The sequence below is a fragment of the Dipteris shenzhenensis genome, chromosome 26 (assembly GCF_047967505.1).
Source record: "Dipteris shenzhenensis isolate YYH24624 ecotype China chromosome 26, Dip_SZ_1.0, whole genome shotgun sequence".
In the NCBI taxonomy this organism is placed as follows: domain Eukaryota; kingdom Viridiplantae; phylum Streptophyta; class Polypodiopsida; order Gleicheniales; family Dipteridaceae; genus Dipteris; species Dipteris shenzhenensis.
The window spans coordinates 32,280,825-32,306,647 of NC_141621.1; the positions used below are offsets into that span (position 1 = coordinate 32,280,825).

General features: G+C 47.5%; 1 protein-coding gene across 2 annotated transcripts; it reads right to left on the bottom strand.

Moving 5' to 3' along the window:
* Nucleotides 1-360: 360 nt before the first annotated feature.
* On the bottom strand, nt 361-25,405 carry LOC147884969 (uncharacterized). Of its 2 annotated transcripts, XM_087397459.1 has the most exons (4): nt 25,134-25,405; nt 24,776-25,081; nt 1,569-1,742; nt 361-1,480 (listed from the first exon to the last, which is right to left on the bottom strand). In XM_087397459.1, the coding sequence occupies exons 2-4, from the start codon at nt 24,980-24,982 to the stop codon at nt 413-415; spliced, it is 1,449 nt and encodes a 482-aa protein (XP_087253585.1). In that variant the 5' UTR covers nt 24,983-25,081; nt 25,134-25,405; the 3' UTR covers nt 361-412. The 2 variants fall into 2 exon arrangements, with proteins under 2 accessions (XP_087253585.1, XP_087253584.1); XM_087397458.1 differs by having other exon boundaries at nt 24,776-25,405.
* Between the last annotated feature and the right edge of the window lie 418 nt (nt 25,406-25,823).

Below are 25,823 nucleotides of genomic sequence, written 5' to 3' on the forward strand. Positions count from 1 at the left end.
TGATTTTGTAAAATGGAAGCGGATGACAGCCGAGGATGGCGAGGTTGAGAGTGAGTCTGATGGTGTGTTGCATTTGAGAGCAAGGAAGGTGAAGAGGACCAAGTGGAGCTGTGCTACCACTGAACTGCCAGTTCAGACTATTAAGGACAAGTGGCTCGCATTCATGCACATTCACAGCTCCAGCTATATTTGAACCTTGTGGCCTCCATACATTGAAGGGAACCCAATCAAGAGCCAATAAGAATGCAACATTTTATTAAATCCTAAAATACCTGACCTCCAACCTTCGTTTAGGCCTTCCCTCCAAAAAAAGAAGCAAACATTTGGAATAGTGCTCCAGAAAAAAAAAAAACTCAAAACTGGTACTTTCTCAAAAGACAGAAGAGCTCTTGTAAAAGTGAAGGTTTATACTCTAAATACTCCTAAAGACCTCCTTTGCAGCAGATATAGTAAATTTGATGTCTTCCTCAGTATGAGCCAGACTAGTGAAGCCTGCCTCATACTGAGAGGGGGCAAGGTATACCCCTCTCTCAAGCATTCCTCTATGAAACCGAGCAAACTTTTCAGTGTCACTCTTTTTTGCATCAGCAAAGCTATACACAGGACCTCCTGTAAAGAATAAACCAAACATGCCACGGATGTGGCCTCCACAGATCTCATGCCCTGCATCTCTTCCTGCCTCAAGTAGCCCCTCTATGAGCTTCCCTGTAATCTTATCAAGGTATTCATAAGTTCCAGGATTTTGCAGACGTCGAAGAGTCGTGATTCCAGCTGTCATGGCGAGAGGATTTCCACTCAAAGTGCCTGCTTGGTACATAGGTCCAGCAGGCGCAACCATCTCCATGATCTCTCTTCTACCACCATATGCTCCCACAGGCAACCCACCTCCAATGATTTTCCCCAAAGTAGTAAGGTCAGGAATTATCCCAAAATATTCTTGGGCACCACCATAAGCCAGCCTGAAGCCTGTCATAACCTCATCAAACACTAAAAGGGCCCCATCAGCTTTAGTGATCTCACGCAGACCTTCCAGAAATTCCTTCTTTGGGACAATGAAGCCCGAGTTTCCAACAACAGGTTCAAGGATCACAGCAGCAATTTGCCCTTTGTTGTTCTCAAAAAGCTCCTTAACCGCATCCAAGTCATTGTAAGAGGCAGTCAAGGTCTCATAAGTAGCTCCTTTAGGAACACCAGGGGAGTCTGGAAGCCCAAGTGTAGCTACTCCACTTCCTGCTTTAACCAAGAAAGCGTCTGCATGGCCATGGTAGCAGCCTTCAAATTTCAAAATCTTTTCACGTCCAGTATAAGCTCTTGCAAGCCGTAGCATGCCCATGCAGGCTTCTGTCCCTGAGTTAACAAAGCGTACCATTTGAATGCTAGGTATTGCTTTGATTACCATTTCAGCAAGAACGTTTTCTAGTAGACATGGTGCACCAAAGCTGGTTCCTTTCTTTAACGCTTCAACCAGAGCTGCATTGACCTGCATTTACATGATTATAACAGTAGTATTATTTGCAAATCTGAAAGTACTAAAAAAGGAATATTTCAGATGGAACTTGGAAAGTTACCTCATCATCTGAATGGCCGATAATGGCAGGGCCCCATGTCCCTACATAGTCAACATACTCATTGCCATCAACATCCCATGCTCGTGATCCTTTGACTCGGTCAAAGACAATAGGTTGTCCCCCAACTGACTTGAAGGCTCTTACAGGCGAGTTTACACCACCAGGCATCAAATCCTGCATTAATAGGGGTCAATAGCCATGCTCATACCAACCTTCCCCCAGGCCCCGAATAAGAATGAGAAACACAAGAGTCCCAATACAAAGCTCAACAAGATGAATGATGAAAATCATTCATAAGGCCTGCTTGAGATCGGAAAAGAAGATGAATGGATGCGCAGCATGGAAAAGAGGGCAGAAAGCTGAGAAACAGAGAGAGACAGAGAGAGAGAGAGAGAGAGAGAGAGAGAAGATAAAAATGGAAACTTGGACCGATAATAAAAAGGACGTGAATTTTTGAAATTGAAAATTGAACTTCTTGGGGACACGCAACTCCAAATAGACCGACCCTCCAAGGGCAGGCCAAAAACACAACCTTGCAAGAAGATCCCATCAATAAAGAGGTGGATTCAATTGAATAGAGCACATATTCATATACCTTCACAAGGTCAAAATAAGCTAATCTCTGTTTGAATTCTGTTCATCTCCAGTCTGTACCATAGGAAGTGAGGGCTGTTATTGTGGGTGTGCACACCCGAGAACAGTAGTCTTCTCTCTTCATTTCCCCTGTCTTTGCTAGCAGGGGGGGGGCAGCAGGCTCGAAGCCAACCAACCAGGCCGACTGGCCTGGTAAAAAAGACCAACCAGAAATCCCTCCCCCAACACAAACAGGGGCATTTTGCCCACTGTTGTAATGCAGACTGTTCAGTGTAATAAACCAGAGATCTCGTACTGTATATTTCTTTCGCCTCATCTACCCTGCATATTCTGAAATGGTATCAGAGCCCAATGTCGTTTGAAGCCTTGGAGTCGGAGAGAGCATGCTGGACTGTTGATGTCTGCTGCTGATTGGAGCAGGATTGGGCTGGCCCATACGGCTTGTGAGAAGCAGCCAGAAGGAGGTGTCACTGCTGTACAGCCACCTTGCAAGCAAGCGATGCCTCTTTTTCATTTTTTTCCCACCCATCCTCGCATCACAAGACCAAATTGACCCCCCTGAGATGGCAGACTTGAACGAGATGAAGAGAAGCCTGTGAAGGTCCCCATCCTTTCTACATTCCCGGTGGACTGTTGCTTGGACGGGAACAATTACGACATTTGGAAGGTAATGATGGAGTCTGTTTTGCAGTCTTATGACTTGGCTGACTAAATTTTAGTCGGAGTTCCAAGGCTAGGTCCAGAGGAGGCGGAGATTACTCTGGTCCAGAAGGAGCCGGAGAACATGGCACAATCATGGGGTTGTGTCAATGCCCGAGGCCACTCCTTTTCCTTCTTCAACTGCGCACACAAAGTGATCAATCACATCAAACACATGACACCGGCCCGAGGGATTTGGGAACATTTGGCCTTTCTTTACAACTGGATATCACCCACAAAGACAATCTCCTTGGAAGTGCAGATGCATGTGCTGAATGCTACAAAGTCTTTAACTATGCGGGAGCACATCAACAAGCTAGAGGCTCTTCAGCAGAGATTCTTCAGGCGGGGAAGGAGATGTCATCCGAAGACATGGCCATTACATTGTTGTCTCATCTGTCCTCTCAGTACTCACCCTTTTATTCATCTTTGACTGCCAGTGGGAGACTCAACACCCTTACTTAGGAGGAGCTTGTGCCAATTGACCTAGACAAGACAAGCAGTTTTTTGAATCCACCACAAGGCAAAGGTTCTGAGGCCCTGATCACTCAGGAGTCGAAGGGCAGAATAATAACAAAAAGATGGGCAAATGAAAGTCTTCCCAGTCAAAGCCTTCTGAGAAGAAGTCCGATTTGGATCGTGATACCCTGAAGGCTGATCGGACCTATAATCATTGTGGCTAGAAGGGGCAGCCACAAGAAGGTTATAGATCTATCAACTGCAGCAGTGGAACTTGGAGATTGTGGACACAGCGATAGGACAAAAACTGTATAAAGTTGTTGAGCACTGTATGTAGCTGTGGGTAGGCACATAGATGTACACATCTAGGGTAGGTGTGGGCTTTTGGCATTTGTGGATTTTTCTTTCACAAGCATGATGGACTGATGTATAGTTTTTTGAGACAATAAGTATGTTTTGCAGGGACATAGATGTACACATCTAGGGTAAGTGTGGGCTTTTGGCATTTGTGGATTTTTCTTTCACAAGCATGATGGACTGATGTATAGTTTTTTGAGACAATAAGTATGTTTTGCAGGGACTTCATGGGAAATGATGAAATGCAATGTGGTTGTACCAGACCTCCAGAGCAAGGGTATCCAGTGTGTGGTCAAGTGAAAATGTTTTTGGGGTCATGTAAAATCAAGTCATGAAGGGGGTTTTTTTTTATTTTCCTGAGTCAATGTGGTCTTGCATGTTACGGGAATTTGATATGTTCTAGTGCCCATGTCAAGGGGCTTTTCATGTGGGTGTACGGGGGAGCATGCAAGCTTTAATGTGCATGCTAATGTTTGTGGGAATTGTGTGACTAAAAGGTCCGAAATGTGCATTTAATGTGCCTTTGGGGTATTTACATTTTTTTATGGGAGAGTAGTAAATTCCACCTGATGATGTGGAATGGAAATTTTGGAAGGGAACATGTGCATGCAACATGGCTACGTGATGGATAAAGGGGAGTTTTCTAGACGGTGAGCTGGAGCTATGTGGGATGGTGGCAGGGAGCTGATTTGTGTTGACACTGGAAGGATGCTACGTTGCTCTTGACAAGAGACTCCTAGGTGATAGCAGAGGTCGTCAGAGAGAGACTGAATTCCCTTGCTTGACGAGGTGACGAATGGAGCTTGTCTATGAGAGGCCATTGCTCTTCGATCGTCATTGAAGAGGGAAGATGCTTGCTGCAGATCAGTGCAACGCTGCTTTTCTAAATGAATTGTGGGAGGATGCTATTGATCGCTGATGTTGTTGCGCCAGTTTGTATGCTGTCACGTGGAGTCTAGCACAGTTCTTTTTTGACAGATCGTATTGCCAAGGGGTGCTCGTTGTTAGTACGCAGGTTGGTATTGGTTCGTGAGCATGAACGAGACTCTTAATGGCTGCGTATATGCACGGATAAGCTGATTCACACACATTGAACGAGTCAGTTCTCTCTTGGAGAAAAACCTGCATAGACTACATGCAACCTGTTTTGTGGAGCTCTGAATCTGGTTCGTGGTTGGGATCTTGGGCAGATAACGATCACTGCAAGCTGTATACTTGTGGCTATACATGGTTGACTTGTTATTGAATGGTGAAGAGGGTTTTTTTGGCAGTGGTGCAAATCTGAAGATCGTCAATGACCTGTGCATCCTGAGTCGTGGATTTTCTGTTTTTTTTGTATATCTGAAATCAGTCGATTTTGTGGGGGGGTTTGTCTCGTTTTTGTGTGCTCTGGAACCTGGTTCAGAAGCTCATCATCTACGAGCCCACATTGCTGCTGATCCCTATGAAGTCTCAGCTATCTTACGTGGTGAAGTACATAATTCCTGGTTGTCTTTCCTTTTTTTTCCTTATCAACGGGAGCTTCATTTTCTTTGAGCAAGGAGACGGTTTCCCTCAACATTGGAGATACTCGCGAGTGGATTCTCGACAATGGTGCTTCCAAGCACATGGCCCCTTCTCAGGAGATGTCCCAAGGCCAAATAGGTACTATCTTTATTGGTGGTAAGTCGACTATCCCGACTCATAGGGAGGACAACACAAAACTACACATGGAGCTTTACGGTTCAGGTGATTTGAATTACTGTGTGCGACATAATGTCTGGAGTATGCTATTTGGTTGCAGATCCAGCCAAACGGAGAATGAGTTGAAACAAACTCTGAGAGCTTGGTGCCTGGCATAGTGCCTAGAAACGGTGTTTCTAGGCACCCGAAACGGTTCGCCATTTCCGAAACTATAAACGGCATTTCAGGCAGGGCAGTTTTTTTTCCCCTTGTGGTTTTGTTAGCATGGCCTCTAGGGCCTAGCTAGGGAAACGTATATAGCAGCAATGTAAGAGCTGGTAGACACCAATGCTCAGCAAAAGAAGCAAAGTACCAGCACAAACATACCCGCCTCAACCACAAAGTAAGAACCCCTTTGGCAAGTAGGGCAGTTCTTGCTCTCCCTCTCCAGCCTCTCCTCTTGCTCTCCTCTCACCCTACAGCCCCCCTCTCAGCCCGCTACTCCTCCTCCTTGCTCTACTCTCCAGCATCTCCTCCTTGCTCTCCTCAGCACTTGCCCTCTTCTCTCCTCCTTGCTCTCCTCTCCAACCTCTCCTCCTTACTCTCTTCTGCTCCTTGCTCTCCTCAGCCCATGGCCTCTTCTCCTTGCTCTCCTCTGTTACGCTCAAGCTGAGGCAACATGACCTCGGAAGGGTCGGTCGACATTTTCCTTTAAAGGATCAATGTTTGTATTATATTTGTTTGGGCTTTACGTAAATGATTAGAAAGGAATTAAAGTCAAGGTCCTTGATGAGGGTGATATGGCACTAGACTAGGTGGATCTAAGGCTAAGGGGTCTAAATGCATTAAATGTGCCAAGGGGCAAATGATTTCAGTGATATCCCAAGAGAGGGGTAAATGATGCATTAGGAGGTACCCTAAAATGTAGACATGTGGCATACTAGATCCATCTAGGGAATTGGGGCTCGTTGAAATTTGGCAAGCAGGAGCTTCATGTAAAAGAGAGAGAGATTCTGTGTGCTTGCTACCATCGAGGTTAGCTGGGAGGAAAATACGTGCCTATGCCCGTGATTGTGAAGAAAGTTAGGCCTTTGAATGATTTAACCGTGAGATTTGGTATCAGAGCAGTAGGCGATTGGGAAAGGGGGATCGAGAGAGGTCTTGGACTGATTGGACGTATGACTAAGCTAAAGAGCTGAGGAGGAGATGGACGACGTCGTGTTATTTGTTCACGATATTTGTGAGTATGCAGTATATCGCGAGCAATTCGTTAATCAAAAGCTTGTGTGACGCCCAAATTTAACAACGAATAACACAGAGCACAAAATGTATTTTGGCATTATATGTTCACGGACGTCATCGCAATTCAAAGATATCATGATATTTGCGTGACGAAGCGTCGGGTTGTTTGTGTTGTCTGGTTTACGTTATATCCAATAATTCGTCAACGTTGAAGCTCTGTGTGAAAGGATAGCAGGATCACGTACAGCCGCAGGTTCATAATTTGGTACCTTCACGGCTTTTTAGCATCGCGTGAGGAACTAGTTATTGCTCGCAGACTAATTGGCTAGCATTGTGACGGGTTGGTGGAAGTTTGGTTAGCATTGAAGTCCGGGTGGAATATTATATGGTTGGGAGCGTTCAATTCGTGGGTCAATTACTGTGCGAAGTCCGTGAATTAGAATAGTCACATAGATCAGACTTCTTCGTCATCGGATTGACCACTTTGGGGTTGCTTTTAATTACGTTTATGAGCGTAAAACAATTATGGCTTGGGGCTAAGGTCACAATAATATCCGGTGGATTTTAAGGTGATGTTTACTGTTTACAACGTGGTTATTTTGCAATGATGTAGCGTCTAGATTAGATGCTCTCAGAGATTTGGTGGAGAAAAACAAAAGAGAGCCACATCATCCATTCAAGACAGATCATAAATGCGTGTTGGAGTGGCTTACAGGGACTAGTTGATCTCTTCATGCAGCAGAAATATGACCAAGGAACTTTCTATGCCTTCTAAGTTTGTTGGAGTATACGCTCGTTTATTTGCCTTGGTGTTTAAGTTGTTTGAAATTGCAGATATTTCCCTAGTATATGAAAAAGATTTTGGTTCTCAATTAATTTCAGTTGATGGTTACGCCTATTGAGACACCTTTTGCGGTTAGGAGATTGAAAAGCAGTTTGTAAATACAATTTTAGGCGGTGTTTTATTTGTTTGTTTTTTTTTAAACACCCATTAACCTAAATGGAAGTTGAAGAAGAAACTTCTAGGGTGGATCCCGTAGAGTCGGGAGTCCGGTTCAACCCGCAGGTGTCACGCCCAACAGGCCATACACTATCTGGCAGGATTGCAATATTAGAAGATGCCTTGCAACAGATTTTAGCGCAACAGTTACAAGCAAATGTAGGGCAATCTGAGCGTAGGAAATTGGTCGATAGTATGTCTACTAGACCATCTCGTGAAGAGCAAGGTAAATCTCAAATGGAACCTGAAACCAGTGTTCCTACGGTCGAGTCTAAGAGGGCTAAGGTGCCTAATATTGCCAATTATAGGCAGAAAAGTATTGTGATCGGATGTCTAACCGTAGTTCCGATATCATAGGAACCTGGTTACACAAATGGGATGAGGCCTTCGCCATTTGTGAAATCAGGAATGATATGAAGAAAATCCGCGAGGCCACTCATATGTTTAATGAGGCAACGGATAGGTGGTGGATAAAACAGCAGAAAGATGTATTGGCATTCACTACTTGGAAGGGGTTTAAAAAGGAATTTAGAAAACACTTCTTACCTCCTGACAAAGCATCCCGAGCTTGGGATCAGTATCGAAATCTTCGTCAGAGAAATTTATCAGTGGCGGAATACACTGATAAGTTCAGAGAAAGTGTAATGGAAGTTTATGAACCTCTACCTTAGTCAATCCAGGTAAAAGATTTTGTCTTTGAATTAAATGATCGGATTAAGATGAAAGTTCGGGCTAAGTATGCGAACACATTAGATGAAGCAATTGCTATAGCCCTGAACTATGAGGATGCAAAAGGGAACAGACCAAGTGGGTTTGTGCTGGTTGGGACTCCGTATGAGTACCCGAAGAAAACTGGGTTTAAGAAGAAGTGGATTAGCAAAGGGAGTGCCTCACAGCCTAGTGATCAAGCCAAGCAAGCGAAGCCAGTTAAGACTCCTAAATCGAGTAACACCAATGGCAGCCCGGGCTTGGTCGAAGTCTTCTTTAAACCCAGAGCAAAGAGAAAACGCGAGGAGAGAAGGCTTATGTTTTGGATGCCTTCAGCCTCATCAGTGGAAAGATTGTCCATGAAACAAGGATCACCGGATGGCTGAGGTGGTGATCTCAGAATGCGACGTGGAAATGGAGGGAAGTCCCAGAGCAGAACAGACGCAGATTCAGCTAGCGGGATCTTCTCAAAGGTCATTACATGTTTTATTATGTGTGTCTATTGCTAAGCTAGTAACTAGTGCACCTAATATATACAGCCTTTAATGATACAGAGTTAATTAATCCAAGCTTGTAAAGAGGCTGAAATTAAAGACTAGCCCATCTAACTATGCATATACAGTCAGAATGGCAGGTGGAAGTTCAACTGAAGTATGGGACCAAAGGGTTACCCAGTTGGAACTTCGAATTTAGGACTATGCTGAGAAGCTTGATTTTGAAATGACAAAGCTTGCTCATGCAAACATAGACCTAGGTAAGACTTGGCATTCTAGGAAGAATTCAGCCATAGATTAAAAAAAGCACATTTATCAATTCAAGATGAATAATGTGCTGTATGTCTTACGAGGTGAAAAAGATATACCTCAAGGACTGTTGGTTTCCGTAATGGAAATTTGAAAAGCTCAATAAGAGTTTTTGTTTCTTTGTGCAACATCAGTAGAGCTGATTGATGGCCCTTCGGCTAGCACTGATGTTGCCCAAAATGGAGAGATCGCCAAGCTGGCTGATGATATAGCAGAGGAGTTTCCTGATTGTTTTAGGGATGAGTTACCTTATGGGTTACCTCCAGAGCGGAATGTTCAGCATAAGATTGAACTAATCCTGAGAGCAGAACCTATAAATAGGCCTCCCTATAGATTAAGTTTTACCGAAGAAGCAGAGCTACGAAGACAACTAGAAGAATACCTCAAGCTGGGGCAAATTCAACCCAGTTTCTCACCTTTTGCTTCACCAGTGATATTAAAGAAGAAGAAAGATGATACTTTTCGCCTCTGTATAGATTACAGAGCATTGAATAATATCACTATTAAGCAAAGGTATCTGATGGCTCGGATCGTTGATTTGCTAGATGCGTTACATGGGGCCGTAATTTTTAAGATAGATCTTAAGTGTAGCTACCATCAGATCCGTATTAGAGCCGAGGATTTTAGAAGCAGGTTTGGACATTATGAGTTTTTGGTAATGCCGTTTGAACTTACCAATGCTCCAGCTGCATTCGTCATGCTTATGAACGATTTACTACGTCCGTATATCGGGAAGTTTGTAGTACATTTTATTCACGATATTCTGGTATTCAGTAAAAGTATTACTGAGCATTACTAACACTTAAGAATAGTGTTCAGTACTTTGAGGAAAGCCAACCTTTATGTAAATAAAAAGAAAACCGTACTGTGTATGGTAAGACTTGAATATTTAGGATTCATTATTACTCTTGAGGGGGTAGAAATGAGTCCGAAGAAAGTGGCTACGATACTGACTTGGCCAATCCCTCAAAGTTTGACCGCTTTGGGATCATTCTTGGGATTTGTCCAATTTTATCGAAGGCATATCAAAGAATATTTCGAAATAGTATCGCCATTGACTGATATGACCTCACATAAAGTTATCGTAAAGGTCACCTCCCCATCTGTAAGCTCCCAAATGAGGAGAGCGTGGGGGAGGGAGTCTAGGGCAGGATGTGCCCAAGAGAAAAGAAAGAGAGGGAGCTACCACATGGGCAGCACCTCACAGAGACAAGCATGGCTGCAAAGGACAAAACCTGTGGAAGGAGCAGAAAGCGGGGACAGCAAGCCCTAGATCTCACCTGGCAGGGCGCAATGACATCAGCAGCAATACGGTTCAGTACGGCGCTGCACACGTGGCCGGAGAAGAGCCTGGTAGAGGGCAGAACCAGCAGCAGCAGGGTGAACAGGCGCTGACATGGCTGGGGCCTGCTCGAGCAGCAAATGTGGCTGCTAGTGGGCAGTGGCATGCTTTATATAGGCTGGGCCCTTGCCTAGATTGGAGGGCCAAAAGCCCTAGAAGTGTGGGCCAAAAGGCCCCGGGTTGTGAGCCCTTAAAGGGCTGGACCAGCCACAGTCTGGTCGGCCAGTTTGGTCGGCCAGATTAGGGCAGGCTGGTCGGTTTTTTGACAGGCCCCCTTGGCCTATAAAAGGAGAGGCACTTGCCTCATTTCATCATCCAACAAGTCAGCAAACATAGGAGCAGCAGGAGCAGCAGAAGCCTGATCTTTGGGCCTACATCCAGGAGGCAAAGCAGGGCCAGAGTTGCTGCAAGCTGACCCAACAGAGGGTACACGCAGCGGAAATAATGCCCAGGAGCTCACACAGTGTGCAGTGTGGGTGTGGAATCACAAACTTCTTTACTTATGTGCATTCAATAGGTGTGCAGACTCATCAATAGACAATGAACCAAACTAGATAGAGAAACCACCATATAATATATTTCCGTCCACAACTATGGACACAATACAAGAGAGACAGATCCAAAGTCCCACCAATGGTGTGGTCCTCTGATCTTACCACAAGGTCCTTCTCCTATCTGCTGGCTATCTCTAGACTAGAGTCCGCGTGCTCCACCTCGAGCGTAAGTAAACTTTCCGTCTAGGATGATCCTCTCCACCTTACTGTCTGGGAACCAGCCTAGGTGGGCAGCTTCCTGGCTAAGTCTGCAGCCCTGCTAGCACCTCTCTATCCTCCTGAATGTAGGTCCAGAGGGTGGCTACCTGCTGCTCCTTTCTACTCTGGATCTGCTGCTGCAAGTGATGATGAAATGAGGCTAAATGGCCTCCTTATATAGGCCCCAAGGCCTGTACCAAAAAACCGACTCAGTCTGTATGAAAACCGACCCCACAGCTCCCCATTTATGGGACTGTGGGCTGCCCTTTTGGGGCACTCATTACAAGGGCCCTTGGCCCATCTTTCAAGGGCAGATGCCCTATAAATACAGGGTCCAGCCCCCCCCAAAACATACTGCAAACAGTGCGCCTCCTGTCCTAGATCTGTCTTGCTTCTGCTCCGAGCTTGTTCCAGCTCTAAGGCTCCTGCCTGAGCTCCGTACGCCAGCCGTACAGCAGGCATCTGTATTCTGCCATCCTTCTGTACTTTCTTGGCCCTCTGTCCTGCCCATAACAGTTCTAGATGTGCTGCCCTCATGCCAGCCATGATGCTGTCTATGTGGCAGCCCCTTTCTCTCTTTTCCTATTGGGTACTGCCCTAGGTCTCCCTCCCCCATGCTCTCCTCATATGGGGGCTTACAGATGGGGAGGTGACCTTTCCAACACCCCCTCTCACCGACACATCTCGGCCCAATGCCAACACGTCGATGAAAATGCTCCAATAACTCCCTGGTTGTCGTCCTCTGGAACCTTTCGGTGTCGAAATCTTTTCCTGGCTTTTCATCCAGTGGAACCTGCTCCACCAGGTCCGGTTTTCCTTCCGCACACCATTCTGGTGCACAGGTCCATCTCTGGTACCACCTCCTGGTACCACCTCCTTCAATCACATTCCCGCCTCTGAACTTGAGCAACCCAGCCGTCACGATCTTCCAGTCGTCCCCCTCATAATGAGTGAACAACCTAGAGTCTTCCAGGCACCATGCTCTGAGGGTCTGTTTCAACCCGTCCTTCCTTTGGCAAGATCTGCAACCAATGAATATTTCCAGATAACCTGAACCATGAACTCTCGCTGAGTTCTCAAGCAGGTACTCTTCTGGCTTCAGTACTCTTTGTCCATCACCTTCTAGCAATCTGCGTCCGAGATTTGAAGAAGCACCAATACTTCCCCTTCTGCCTTCGAAGAAGGCCAATTCCTTCCAATCTCTTATCACCTAAGACAAATGAAGAGCAGAATCTCTCCACAGCATGCTATAAAGGCTCAAATGCAGAATATCAAATACATACCAGACTGTTGTACTGCCTGAATGTTCGCTCTGAAAGGAAACCCTGTACCTTAATGAGGCACCTGCCAAGATCCTATGTAATCCTGTACTGTCCCCTTCTGAAGTCCAGCATCCATCTGACCATGAGACCCTAGGGCTTTCCATGGAATCCATCCTCGTGTCAGTGTCAACAGCTACACACCTGGAAGGTACCAAGCGCTCCATACTGTCCTTCACCTTCACAAAGGCATCTGACTCCTCGTCGACCCACATCTCTATGTCAGACATCCTTACTGTGACTTCTGGATCAACATACCTGACCTTGGTAACACTCGGTGATGTCACCAAGAACAATTCTTCGATTACCACATTTGCTTTGGCCTTTCCCTCTGAATCTGGGTCAGACTCCTGTTTGTTTTTCAGATCCGCCTTTTTCTTTCTGCAGTCCTTTGCAAAATGTCCGGGCGTATCACAATAGAAACACTTCTTCTTGTGCTTCCTCTTCGAAGTCCCCTCATCATCAGAGTCATATTTATTGGACTTGCCACCGTTAGGCTTGCCCTTTCCCTTACCTGCGGAATCCTTCACCAGCATCGCCTTGTTATCTTTGTCCTCGTTGTAGAGCTTCTCCCGAGCTTCCTCCTGTAGCGGTAAGGGACACAACTCCTCAAATGTCAGAGGTTTGGTCCTCTGTCCTGCTGTCACAGCCGTAACAAAGCTCTTGAAACTCCGAGGCAATCTCCTCAGTACATCAAGACCAGATGGCATGCGTCTGTCTTCTGACCAATTGCTGCCAGCTTATCCCGCACCACCTTGACCTTCGTCAAATGGCTATGTACCGTATCGCCTTCTTCCATATCAAGGTTGTAGAGTTGATGCTGAAGAAGCACGATCCGGGAGGTATTATCTGTCTCGTACAGATCCTTCAGTGTGGCCCACGCCTCTACTGACGTCTCGGCCAGCTGGATATGTGGAAGAACAGAGTCCGCCGTAGTCCCTATGATTATTGCCAGGGCATGGGCATCTCTTTCTTCCCAAGCTTCAAGCTCCTCTCTATCTACTGCCATGAGTACCTTCCCTTTATTATCCACCATGTCTTCCGGCTTCGACTCCTCTCCCATGGTCAGCTTCCACAACTTCCGAGACACTAAATGACTCCGGATCTTCACTTTCCAGATCGGGTAATTAGTGCCATCCAGGTTCCCAGACTCTCCAAAGTTAGGGATAGTGAAAGAGAGAAAACTGGAGGAGGAGGAAGGGATAGCAGGGGCTGAAGAGGCTGTCGACATCTCTGCTGTATATATCACTCAGCAAAGTCAACCAAATTCAATTTCAGTAAACCAGAACTCTGAACGCACCTGACTGAACCTGAGTCACCCTCCTTCTCGCAAGGGCACAATCCTCCAATCGTGGAAGTCGATTCCCTAGAGCTTCTGAATCAGGGTCGTCCTTCAGCAAGGTCCCTGCCTTCAGGCTCCCACACCTGTGAGCCTCCTACTTGGGCTCTGATACCATGTTAGAACCTCCTTATATAGGCCCCAAGGCCTATACCAAAAAACCAACTCAGTCTGTATGAAAACCGACCCCACAGCTCCCCATTTATGGGACTGTGGGCTGCCCTTTTGGGCACTCATTACAAGGGCCCTTGGCCCATCTTTCAAGGGCAGACGCCCTATAAATACAGGGTCCAGCCCCCCCCAAAACATACTGCAAATAGTGCGCCTCCTGTCCTAGATCTGTCTTGCTTCTGCTCCGGGCTTGTTTCAGCTCTAAGGCTCCTGCCTGTGCTCCGTACACCAGCCGTACAACAGGCATCTATATTCTGCCATCCTTCCGTACTTTCCTGGCCCTCTGTCCTGCCCATAACAGTTCTAGATGTGCTGCCCTCATGCCAGCCATGATGCTGTCTATGTGGCAGCCCCTTTCTCTCTTTTCCTGTAGGGTACTGCCCTAGGTCTCCCTCCCCCATGCTCTCCTCATATGGGGGCTTACAGATGGGGAGGTGACCTTTCCAACAAAGCCTAGGCTGCCTACTAGGGCAGCAAGGTGCTGAGATCTTTGGACGGAAAGTCTACTTACGCTTGAGGTGGAGCACACGGGCTCGAGTCTAGAGATAGCCAGCAGATAGGAGAAGGACCTTGTGGTTAGATCAGAGGACCACACCATTGGTGGGACTCTCAATCTATCTCTTTTGTATTGTGTCCATAGTTTTGGACGGAAATATATAAGTTTTGGTGTCTTCTATATCTGGCTGGTTCATTGTCTATTGATGAGTCTGCACATCTATGTGATGCACATTAAGTAAAGAAGTTTGTGATTCCACACCCCACACGTACACTGTGTGAGCTCCTGGGCATTACTATAAGTCTTCCGGTCTGCGTACCCTCTATTGGGTCTTTTCTAACATGGTATCAAGGCCCAAAGTAGGAGGCTCACAGGTGTGGGAGCCTGAAGGCAGGGACCTTGCTAAAGGACGACCCTGATTCAGAAGCTCTTGGGAATCGACTTCTCACTGGATGTCTGACATAGAGATGTGGGTCAACGAGGAGTCAGATGCCTTTGTGAAGGTGAAGGATAGCATGGAGCGCTTGGTACCTTCCAGGTGTGGCTGTCGACACTGACATGAGGGTGGATTCCATGGAGGGCCCTGGGTTCTCATGGTCAGATGGATGCTGTACTTAAGAAGGGGACAGTATAAGATTACACAGGCTCTTGGTGGGTGCCTCATTGAGGTACAAGCAAATCAGAGCAAAAACACGAGGCAGTACAACAGTCTGGTATGTACTTAATACTTTGCATTTGAGCCTTTATAGCATGTTGTGGAGAGACTCTGCTCTTCATTTGTCTCAGGTGATACAAGATTGGAAGGAATTGGCCTTCTTCGAAGGCACAAGGGGAAGTGTTGGTGCTTCTTCAAATCTCGGATGCAGAGATTGCTAGAAGGTGATGGACAAAGAGTACTGAAGCTAGAAGAGTACCTGCTTGAGAACTCAACGAGAGTTCATGATCCAGGTTATCTAGAAATATTCACTAATTGCAGACCTTGCGAAAGGAAGGACGGGTTGAAACAGACCCTCAGAGCATGGTGCCTGGAAGACTCTAGGTTGTTCACTCATTATGAGGGGGACAATTGGAAGATCGTGACGGCTGGATTGCTCGAGTTTAAAGGCAGGAACGTGACTGAAGGAGGTGGTGCCAGGAGGTGTTACCAGAGATGGACCTGTGTACCAAGATGGTGTGCGGAAGCAGAACCAGACCTGGTGGAGCAGGAGCCACTGGATGAAAAGCCAGGAAAAGATTTCGACATGAAGAGTTCCAGAGGACTACGACCAGGGAGTTACTGGAGCATCGTCATCGACTTGTTGGCATTGGGCCGAGATGTGTTGATGAGAGGGGGTGTTGGAAAGGTCACCTCCCCATCTCTAAGCCCCCAAATGAGGAGAGCGTGGGAGAGGGAGACGTAGGGTAGGATGTGCCCAACAGAGAAGAAAGAGAGGGGGCTACCACATGGGCAGCACCTCACAGAGACAAGCATGGCTGCAAAGGACGGAACCTGTGGAAGGAGCAGAAGGCGGGGACAGCAAGCCCTAGATCTGACTTGGCAGGGCGCAATGACATCAGCAGCAGTACGGTTCAGTATGGCGCTGCACACGTGGCTGGAGAAGAGCCTGGCAGAGGGCAGAACCAGCAGCAGCACGGTGAATAGGCGCTGACATGGCTGGGGCCTGGTGGAGCAGCAAATGAGGCTGCTAGTGGGCAATGGCATGATTTATATAGGCTGGGCCCTTGCCTAGATTGGAGGGCCGAAAGCCCTGGAAGTGTGGGCCAAAAGGCCCCGGGTTGTGAGCCCTTAAAGGGCTGGACCAGCCACAGCCTGGTCGGCCAGTCTGGTCGGCCAGATTAGGGCAGGCTGGTCGGTTTTTTGACAGGCCCCCTTGGCCTATAAAAGGAGAGGCACTTGCCTCATTTCATCATCCAGCAAGTTAGCAAACATAGGAGCAGCAGGAGCAGCAGAAGCCTGATCTTTGGGCCTACATCCAGGAGGCAAAGCAGGGCCAGAGTTGCTGCAGACTGAGCTCACTTGGGGCTGAAGCCTAGGCTGCCTACTAGGGCAGCAAGGTGCTGAGATCTTTGGACGGAAAGTCTACTTATGCTCGAGGTGGAGCATGCAGGCTCGAGTCTAGAGATAGCCGGCAGATAGGAGAAGGACCTTGTGATTAGATCAAAGGACCACACCATTGGTGGGACTCTGGATCTCTCTCTTTTGTTGTGTCCATAGTTTTGGACGGAAATATATAAGTTTTGGTGTCTTCTATATCTGGCTGGTTCATTGTCTATTGATGAGTCTGCACATCTATGAGAAGCACATTAAGTAAAGAAGTTTGTGATTCCACACCCCACACGCACACTGTGTGAGCTCGTGGGCATTACTATAAGTCTTCCGCTGTGCATACCCTCTGTTGGGTCTTTTCTAACAAAAGTACCTTTTATATGGGGACAGAATCAAGAGAAGAGTTTTAACACCATAAAACAAGCTGTGGTCTCAGGGCTGGTGCTAAAAATAGTTGACCCCCAGAAACCATTTGTCCTTGAAACCGATGCAAGTGGCATTGCGATAGGAGTAGTTCTTCTCCAAGAGGGAAGGCCAGTAGCCTTTGAAAGCAAGAAGCTTTCTCCCTCTCAACGAAATTCGCAAACTCATGAATTAGAGTTGTATGATGTTGTCCATGCTCTAAAAACATGGAGACATTATTTGTATGGGTCAAAGTTTTATGTTGATGTTGACCATGATACTCTGAAACATTTTTGTAAACAACCTGACTTGAGAGGCCGCCAAGCTAGGTGGGCAGAACTCATGCAGGAGTTTAACTTGACGATTCGGTACCGAAAAGGGAAGGATAATAAAGTTGTTGATGCGTTGTCACGCATTATGCATAGTATGAGTTTCACGGTATTAGAGAGTGCTCTAATGACTGAGATTAGAGAAACTCAAAAGGTGGACGAGTTTGTTCAAAGCCTTTGGCCTAAGGCTCATGTATCAAGTAGCGGACTTGTTTATTAAACATATATTTCGTCTGCATGGATTACCAAAATCCATAGTGTCAAAAAGAGATGTCAAATTTACCAGTCATTTTTCGACTGTAGTGTTTGAGATACTAAGGACTGAGTTGGGAATGAGTAGTGGGGATCATCCAGAAACGGATGGTCAGACAGAAAGAATCAACCAAATTTTAGAGAATATGCTTAGAGCACATGTTTCATTGAGGCAACATACATGGGACAAGTGGTTGCCATTGTTAGAATTTGCCTACAATGATAGAAAACATTCTTCTACACGGTTCAGTCCGTTTGAGCTGAACAATGCTTATAAACCAACGAATCCAACAACAGTTGGAGTACCTCAGAAAGTGCCTTGTGCTGCGAACTTTGTAGTTCAGATGCGAGAGATGCTAGCACTTGCGAGAGCTAACATCCGCCAAGCTATGGATAGAGCTAGGGCGTATGCGGATGAAAACAGATCCGTTTAAGAATTAAAGGAAGGAGAAAAAGTTTTTCTCAGAATTACTTCGCACTCAAAGTCTTTGACTGCAGGAAAGTGTGCTAAGTTATCACCTCGATATTGTGGGCCATGGTTAATTCTAAAAAGGATAGGCAAGGTAGCCTATAAATTAGAATTGCCACAGGGTTGTAAGGTGCACCCAATGTTTCATGATTCTCGTTTAAAGAAATTTTTGCATACAAGCGACTCACTAATTGAGGGTATTGTTTTCTTTTAGGAGATAGAGGATAATGCAAGACGCAAACCAACAAGATTCCTAGACCAAGGAACAATGCAAGTACGCAATCGGAAGATATCCACGGTGTTGGTTGCATGGCATGGTTTACCTCTATCAGAAGCTACCTGGAAATCCGTATACCAGTTACAAAGAGTGTTCCCAGACTTTATCATCGTAGACACTGATGCCTGAAGAGGGAAGGAATGTTATGCACAAGCTGAGGCAACATGACCTCGAAAGGGTCGATCGACATTTTCCTTTAAAGGATCAATGTTTGTATTATATTTGTTTGGGCTTTACGTAAATGATCAGAAAGGAATTAAAGTGAAGGTCCTTGATGAGGGTGATATGGCACTAGACTAGGTGGATCTAAGGCTAAGGAATCTAAATGCATTAAATGTGCCAAGGTGCAAATGGTTTCAATGATATCCCAAGAGGGGTAAATGATGCATTTAGGAGGTATCCTAAAATGTAGACATGTGGCATACTAGATCCATCTAGGGAATTGGGGCTCGTTGGAATTTGGCAAGCAGGAGCTTCACGCAAAAGAGAGAGAGATTCTGTGTGCTTGCTACCATCGAGGTTGGCAGAGAGGAAAATGCATGCCTACGCCCGTGATTGTGAAGAAAGTTAGGCCTTTGAATGATTTGACCGTGAGATCCTCAGCCCTTGCCCTCTCCTCTCCTCCTTGTCCTCCTCTCAGACCTTGTTGTATGACATGTATTAATAATTATTATATATTTTTATTAACCTTAAAAACCAAAACTCCGTTTCCACCGTTTCTTCTAGTGACCGAAACTCTGAAACACTGTCTCCCGCCCGTTTTCGTTTCCCCATTTCCGAAACTAATGTGCCTGGAGAACTTCACCCATATCATAAGGGGGACAATTAGAGGATACCAGTACCTAAATGCTCGAGTTTGAAGTCGAGTTCGTGATAGAAGGTTGTGGTGCCATCAGCTACTGCCAAAGATGGATCCCTGTCCCAAACTCGTGTGCTGATGCGGAGCCAAACATGGCGAAGCGGGAGCCACTGGATGAAAAAGCCAAGAAAAGACCGACCACAACAAAGTGTTCCAGAGGGCTACGACACACGAGCTACTCGTGCATCTTCATAGACGAATTGAGATCATACCAATGTGGATCAGTGAGAGGGGGTGTTGGCTTAGGGCTGGTCACTTTCCCACGTGTGAGCCCCCAACTGAGAAGCGCATGGGATGGGGAGGGGGGGGGGGGGGGGTTACCTAGAGTTTGAGAGAATGCCACATAGGCAGCATTGTGGCTGCCATGTGGGCAGCAATTAGACAGATGGAATCAACAGAGACGTATCTACCAAAGGGAATCCACCATGGAGGACAGCAAGGGCATGGCAATGCCATGAGGTTGTTTGCAGATGGAAGGGGCCTGCTTGCGCGGGAAAGACGCAATGAGGTGGACAGCTCAGCGCTGATGACAGCAGGTACGGAGGGCTGTACAGATGCATCGACAGGTGATCTAGGGCCTGGCCCTGAAGGAAGGCTGGCTGGGTGTGGACTGATGTAGGCAGGCACAGCCAAACGCGGCATTTCGGGCAGGGTTTGGGGCAGAGAACAGGCCCTAATATGGCTGCACAAGCCTGGGCCAGCCCCTAGGTTGGCCAAAATGACCTAGGGGTGGGTGGGTTTTGTGAGGGCGCCTTGTGCCCTATAAAAGGGACCCTTTGGGCCCCTTCTAGGTATCAGTTGGAGCAGCCTCTAAGAAGCAGAAAGGAGCAGCAAGAACAGCAACACTTGGGCATATATCCAAGAGTTGAACCCAGCTGAGGAGCTGCAGACTTAGCTCAGCAAGGGCTGCCCACCTAGGCTGATAGCGGGCAGCAAGGTGCATCACTGGACAGAGAGTCTACATAAGCTGAGACGAGCACGCAAGCTCACAGATCTGGAGGTGCCAGGCAGACAGCAGGAGGATTTTTTGTAAGATTGGAGGACCAGGGTTTAGTGGGGCTCCACATCTCTTTTGTATTGTGTCCAGTTTTGGGTGGACAAAAATATATCATTGTTGCTTTAGATGCACTATCTATTTACTGGCTTGCACACACATCTATGGTTGTAACTGCGGGGATTCCCTCTGGTGGAATTTCATTTCTAACACATAGCTCTCCTCTTAGTTAGGGTTAACCAAGCTCGCAGCTGTCAGAGCAGCTTCTGTTGGAAAGGTCACCTCCCCATCTGTAAGCCCCCAAATGAGGAGAGCGTGGGGGAGGGAGACCTAGGGCAGGATGTGCCCAAAGAGAGATTACCTGGATGTCTGGATCTGGGACAGATCTGGAGCATTCATGGTTGGTGGGGTATCCCAAGGTTGAAAGGCTGTATCAGGAGCAGCTCATGTGCAGGAAGATGGCGGGGACACAGTGTCTTGGATCAGGCCTGGCATGAGGCATTCAGTGGACTGCAGCAGGACCCTATGAAAGGCGTGATGTCAGCAACAGTACGGAATAGTACAGAGCTGAGGCACACACGTGGCAGATCAGGAGAACAGGGTAAACAGGTGCTGACATGGCAGGTCAGGAGCACAGGTGTACGAGGCTGAGTGGGGCCTGGTAGAGCAGCAAATGGGGCTGCCAGTGGGCAGTGGCATACCTTATATAGGCTGGGCCCCTGCCTTGATTGGAGGGCCAAAAGCCCTAGAAGTGTGGGCCAAAGGGCCCTAGTTTTGTGAGCCCTTAAAGGGCTGGTTGGGCTCAGCCAACCAGGTCGGTTGGCCAGCCAACCTGGTCTGTCCAGTCGGCCCAGATTGGGACAGACTGGTCGGGTTTTTGACAGGCCCCTAGGCCTATAAAAGGAGGGGCTTCATGCCCCATTATATATCCAACAGCTCAGCAGAAAGAGGAGCAGACAGGAGCAGCCTGAAGACATTCCCCTGGGCCTCACACTGGGGGTGAAGGAGAGTGGAAGGTGCGCTGCAGACTGAGTTCCCTAGAGGCTGGACCTTGGCTGTCTTCCAGGGCAGCAAGGTGTTGTGATCATCATACCTTCTGGAGCAGCCATTCACAAGCAAGTTGGAGCAGTGGAACAGGGACCTGTGTGCTGCAGACAAAGCTTGGCAGGGGCTGCCCACCTAGGCTGATTCACAGGCAGTAAGGTGGAGAAGAACACACTGGATGGAAAGTCTACAGAAACTCGAGGTGGAGCACGTGGGCTCGAGTCTAGAGATAGCCGGCAGATAGGAGAAGGACCTTGTGGTTAGATCAAAGGACCACACCATTGGTGGGACTCTGGATCTATCTCTTTTGTATTGTGTCCATAGTTTTGGACGGAAATATATATTTTGGTGGTTTCTCTATATGGTTGGTTCATTGTCTATTGATGAATCTGCACACCTATTTTATGCACATTAAGTAAAGAAGTTTGTGATTCCACACCCCACACCCACACTGTGTGAGCTCCTGGGCATTACTATAAGTCTTCCGCTGTGTGTACCCTCTGGTGGGTCATTTCTAACATAGTATCAGAGCCCAAGTAGGAGGCTCACTGGTGTGGGAGCCTGAAGGCAGGGACCTTGTTGAAGGACGACCCTGATTCAGAAGCTCTTGGGAATTGACTTCCACGACTGGAGGATTGTGCCCTTGCGAGAAGGAGGGTGACTCAAGTTCAATCAGGTGCATTTAGAGTTCGCAGTCCAGGTTATCTAGAGATGTACTTTTGTCGCAGACCTTGCCAAAGGAAGGACGGGGTGAATCACAGCCTCAGAGCATGGTGCCTGGAAGACTCTAGGTTGTTCACTCATTATGAGGGGGACGACTGGAAGATCGTGACGGCTGGATTGCTCGAGTTCGAAGGTGGGAACGTGATTGAAGGAGGTAGTGCCAGGAGGTGCTACCAAAGATGGACCTGTGTACCAGGATGGTGTGCAGACGCGGAATCGGACATGGTGGAGGAGGAGACACTGGATGAAAAGCCAGGAAAAGATTTTGACATCGAAAAGTTCCAGAGGACTACAACCAAGGAGTTACTGGAGCATCTTCATCGTCGTGTTGGCATTGGGCCGAGATGTGTCGGTGAGAGGGGGTGTTGGAAAGGTCACCTCACCATCTATAAGCCCCCAAATGAGGAGAGCGTGGGGGAGGGAGACCTAGGGCAGGATGTGCCCGAAGTGAGATTACCTGGATGTGTGGATCTGGGACAGATCTAGAGCATTCATGGTTGGTGGGGTATCCCAAGGATGAAAGGCTACATCAGGAGCAGCTCATGTGCAGGAAGATGGCGGGGACACAGTGTCTTGGATCAGGCCTGGCATGAGGCATTCAGTGGACTGGAGCAGGACCCTATGAAAGGCGTGATGTCAGCAACAGTACGGAATAGTACAGAGCTGAGGCGCACATGTGGCAGATCAGGAGAACAGGGTAAACAAGCACTGACATGGCAGGTCAAGAGCACAGGTGTACGGGCCTGCATGAGGCCTGGTAGAGCAGCAAATGGGGCTGCCAGTGGGCAGTGGCATGCCTTATATAGGCTGGGCCCCTGCCTTGATTGGAGGGCCAAAAGCCCTAGAAGTGTGGGCCAAAGGGCCCTAGTTTTGTGAGCCCTCAAAGGGCTGGTTGGGCTGAGCCAACCAGGTCGGTTGGGCCAGCCAACCTGGTCTGTCCAGTCGGCCCAGATTGGGACAGACTGGTCGGGTTTTTGACAGGCCCCTAGGCCTATAAAAGAGGGGCTTCATGCCCCATTATATATCCAACAGCTCAGCAGAAAGAGGAGCAGACAGGAGCAGCCTGAAGACATTCCCTTGGGCCTCACACTAGGGGTGAAGGAGAGTGGAAGGTGTGCTGCAGACTGAGTTCCCTAGAGGCTGGACCTTGGCTGTCTTCCAGGGCAGCAAGGTGTTGTGATCATCATACCTTCTGGAGCAGCCATTCACAAGCAGGTTGGACGAGTGGAACACGGACCTATGTACTGCAGACAAAGCTTGGCAGGGGCTGCCCACCTAGGCTGATTCACAGGCAGTAAGGTGGAGAAGAACACACTGGACGGAAAGTCTACAGAAGCTCGAGGTGGAGCACGCGGGCTCGAGTCTAGAGATAGCCGGCAGATAGGAGGAGGACCTTGTGGTTAGATCAGAGGACCACACCATTGGTGGGACTCTGGATCTCTCTCTTTTGTATTGTGTCCATAGTTTTGGACGGAAATATATATTATGGTGGTTTCTTTATCTCGTTGATTCATTGTCTATTGATGAGTCTTCACACCTATTTTATGCACATTAAGTAAAGAAGTTTGTGATTCCACACCCCGCACCCACTCTGTGAGCTCCTGGGCATTACTATAAGTCTTCCGCTGTGTGTACCCTCTGTTGGGTCATTTCCAACAGCTTCAGCATTACAGTCATACCCCTTCAATTGGACTCCATCATGTAGCTTCACCCTCTTCAATGAGGATCAGCGGTGGTAAAAGGATATCAAGTGTTTGCCATGAAGAAGAAAGATAATAGCTTAGCATGAACTCTAGGGTCATGTCTATTTCAATATGCTTCAGTTTATCTCTCTCTCACTCTCTCTCTTTCAATTTGTTTCCACACTCAGCTAGGAGATTAGTGAGAGAGACTCTTAGCCCTTATGCTTCCATCAGGATCCACTCTAAACTTAGAATCCATCTCAATAGTCTCATAGGCGTCGTAAATTTAGCAAAAGGGGCACCTTTCAAATGAGCCAATTCGGGAGGTCCTCGTCTGTTATGGACAAGTAGTAGGAAGAAAGACACTTTGCACGAAGGATTCATTCGAGGAGCCCCTCGCCACCAAGCTCCATATTCCAATAAAAGAATGGACCACGGTGTTCCAACTGCACAAATCATTTAGAAGAGAGCCCCACGGCACTAGCCCGGATGTCAAGCGCCGGATTAGTAAGATGGCAAAAAAGCAAATATTCATCGACACTGAATTAGGCCCAGCAGGTATCATCTTGGGCGCACCATAGGTGGTTGATGCATGCACTCGTAATTTGGCGGGACCTCACTATTATAAGGCTCAGTCAGGTGCATTTCCTCCTGCGGCAGGCACGTTCATGACAGCAAAATCTCACGCCGCATCCCCTTTTGGATGCAGTGTCGTCTCCTTTCCTAGTGTCTACAACTAGGCTGTTAACTGGAGGTGGTCTAACTACGTGACAGTGAAAGTATCACATGTTCGCGTTCTTCAAATGCCATACGAGAGGAGAACTGGACCCGACCGCTGATTACTATACGGCACATTTCGTTGCTTACATTGACATGGACTCTGCTCAACAGACGGTTAAAATATCACACCAATAAACTGATGTACGTTGTGGGAGCATGCCAAGTAAACTATTTGCACAAGCACGAATGTAGCCATCAGTCCAATCATTCAGGCAAAAAGCATCCAATAAAGAAAACGTTGTACCGTCTTAAGCAAGTTGTTACAGAGGCATTTTAAATACACCATAGTCTTCGTCGAAGAAGAAGTTGGGAAAGAAAAGCAATGCAAATTATGCAATAGAAAGGCAAAGAGAACAACTCCATTTCCGAAATCCACAGCGAGAAAATGAGTAGGTCGAATTCGCACCTTGGCTGCAGTAAAAATCTCTTCAGACTTCTTAGTCACGTACTTCTTCTCTACAGACACGGCCATCCTGACCTCAAAGGGGCAGGCATGCGTAACGGGAGAAGGGCGAGCTCTGGTGGCGGGTGGAGGAACGAGGCGGCGACGGAGGCCTGAGCCATCGGAAGCGAGGGTGGTGCTGGCGGGAGCAGAGGTGAAATGGGTCGCCATGAAGAGCGCTGTGTTGTGCTACACGCCCTTTATCTCCCTCTCTGTGTCTCTCTCACTCTCTCAGAGCTGTGTTCTGCTGCACGCTCTCCCTCCCTCTCTCTCTCTCTCTCTCTCTCTCTCTCACAGAGCTGTGTTCTGCTGCACGCTCTTCCTCTCTCTCTCTCTCTCTCTCTCAGGGCTCTTCCTTCTGCTTCTCTCCCTCTCTCTCTCTGTCTCTCTCAGAGCTGTATTCTGCTTCACGCCCTTTCACTCCCTCCCTCTGTCTCTCTCTCTCTCCCCCTCAGAGCTCTTCCTTGTGCTTCTCTCCTCTTCTCTCGCACCAGTGTGGAGAATCTCACATGGGTATTTAAGCATAAAATCCGCCGGTAGCTCTCTCTTCATCTTTACCATATCGCCTTCCCTCCAATCAGAATCCTTCCTTCCCTTTCCCCCTTCATCTTCCATACATTTGTACCTTAGGGCCTCTTTCCACCCACGCCTTGGGTTGGCCGTGTGCACACGGACCATCGGTTCTCATTGCAAAAAGCGTGCTTAAGATGGTTGGCCGATGAGGCTCAGCATACGTGAAAATGACCTTCACCACTCGCTATGCGTGTGTTTGAATCAACCAAAAAGTTATGGATCCATTGTTGCACCGAAATTCTTGAAAACGCATCGCCACTCATTCCTAATTGGTGTTAGGCAGATGCGTGCATCTGACTTGCACGTGGAAACAGACCATTTGAGGCCATTCCCGTGCAATGGAGTGTGGCCCCGAGCTTCTCTTTATGTATGTCCTCATCACCAAAAAATCCTACATGGATGAACGTTTCAATTTGCAACCAACTCGTCTCCAATTGCA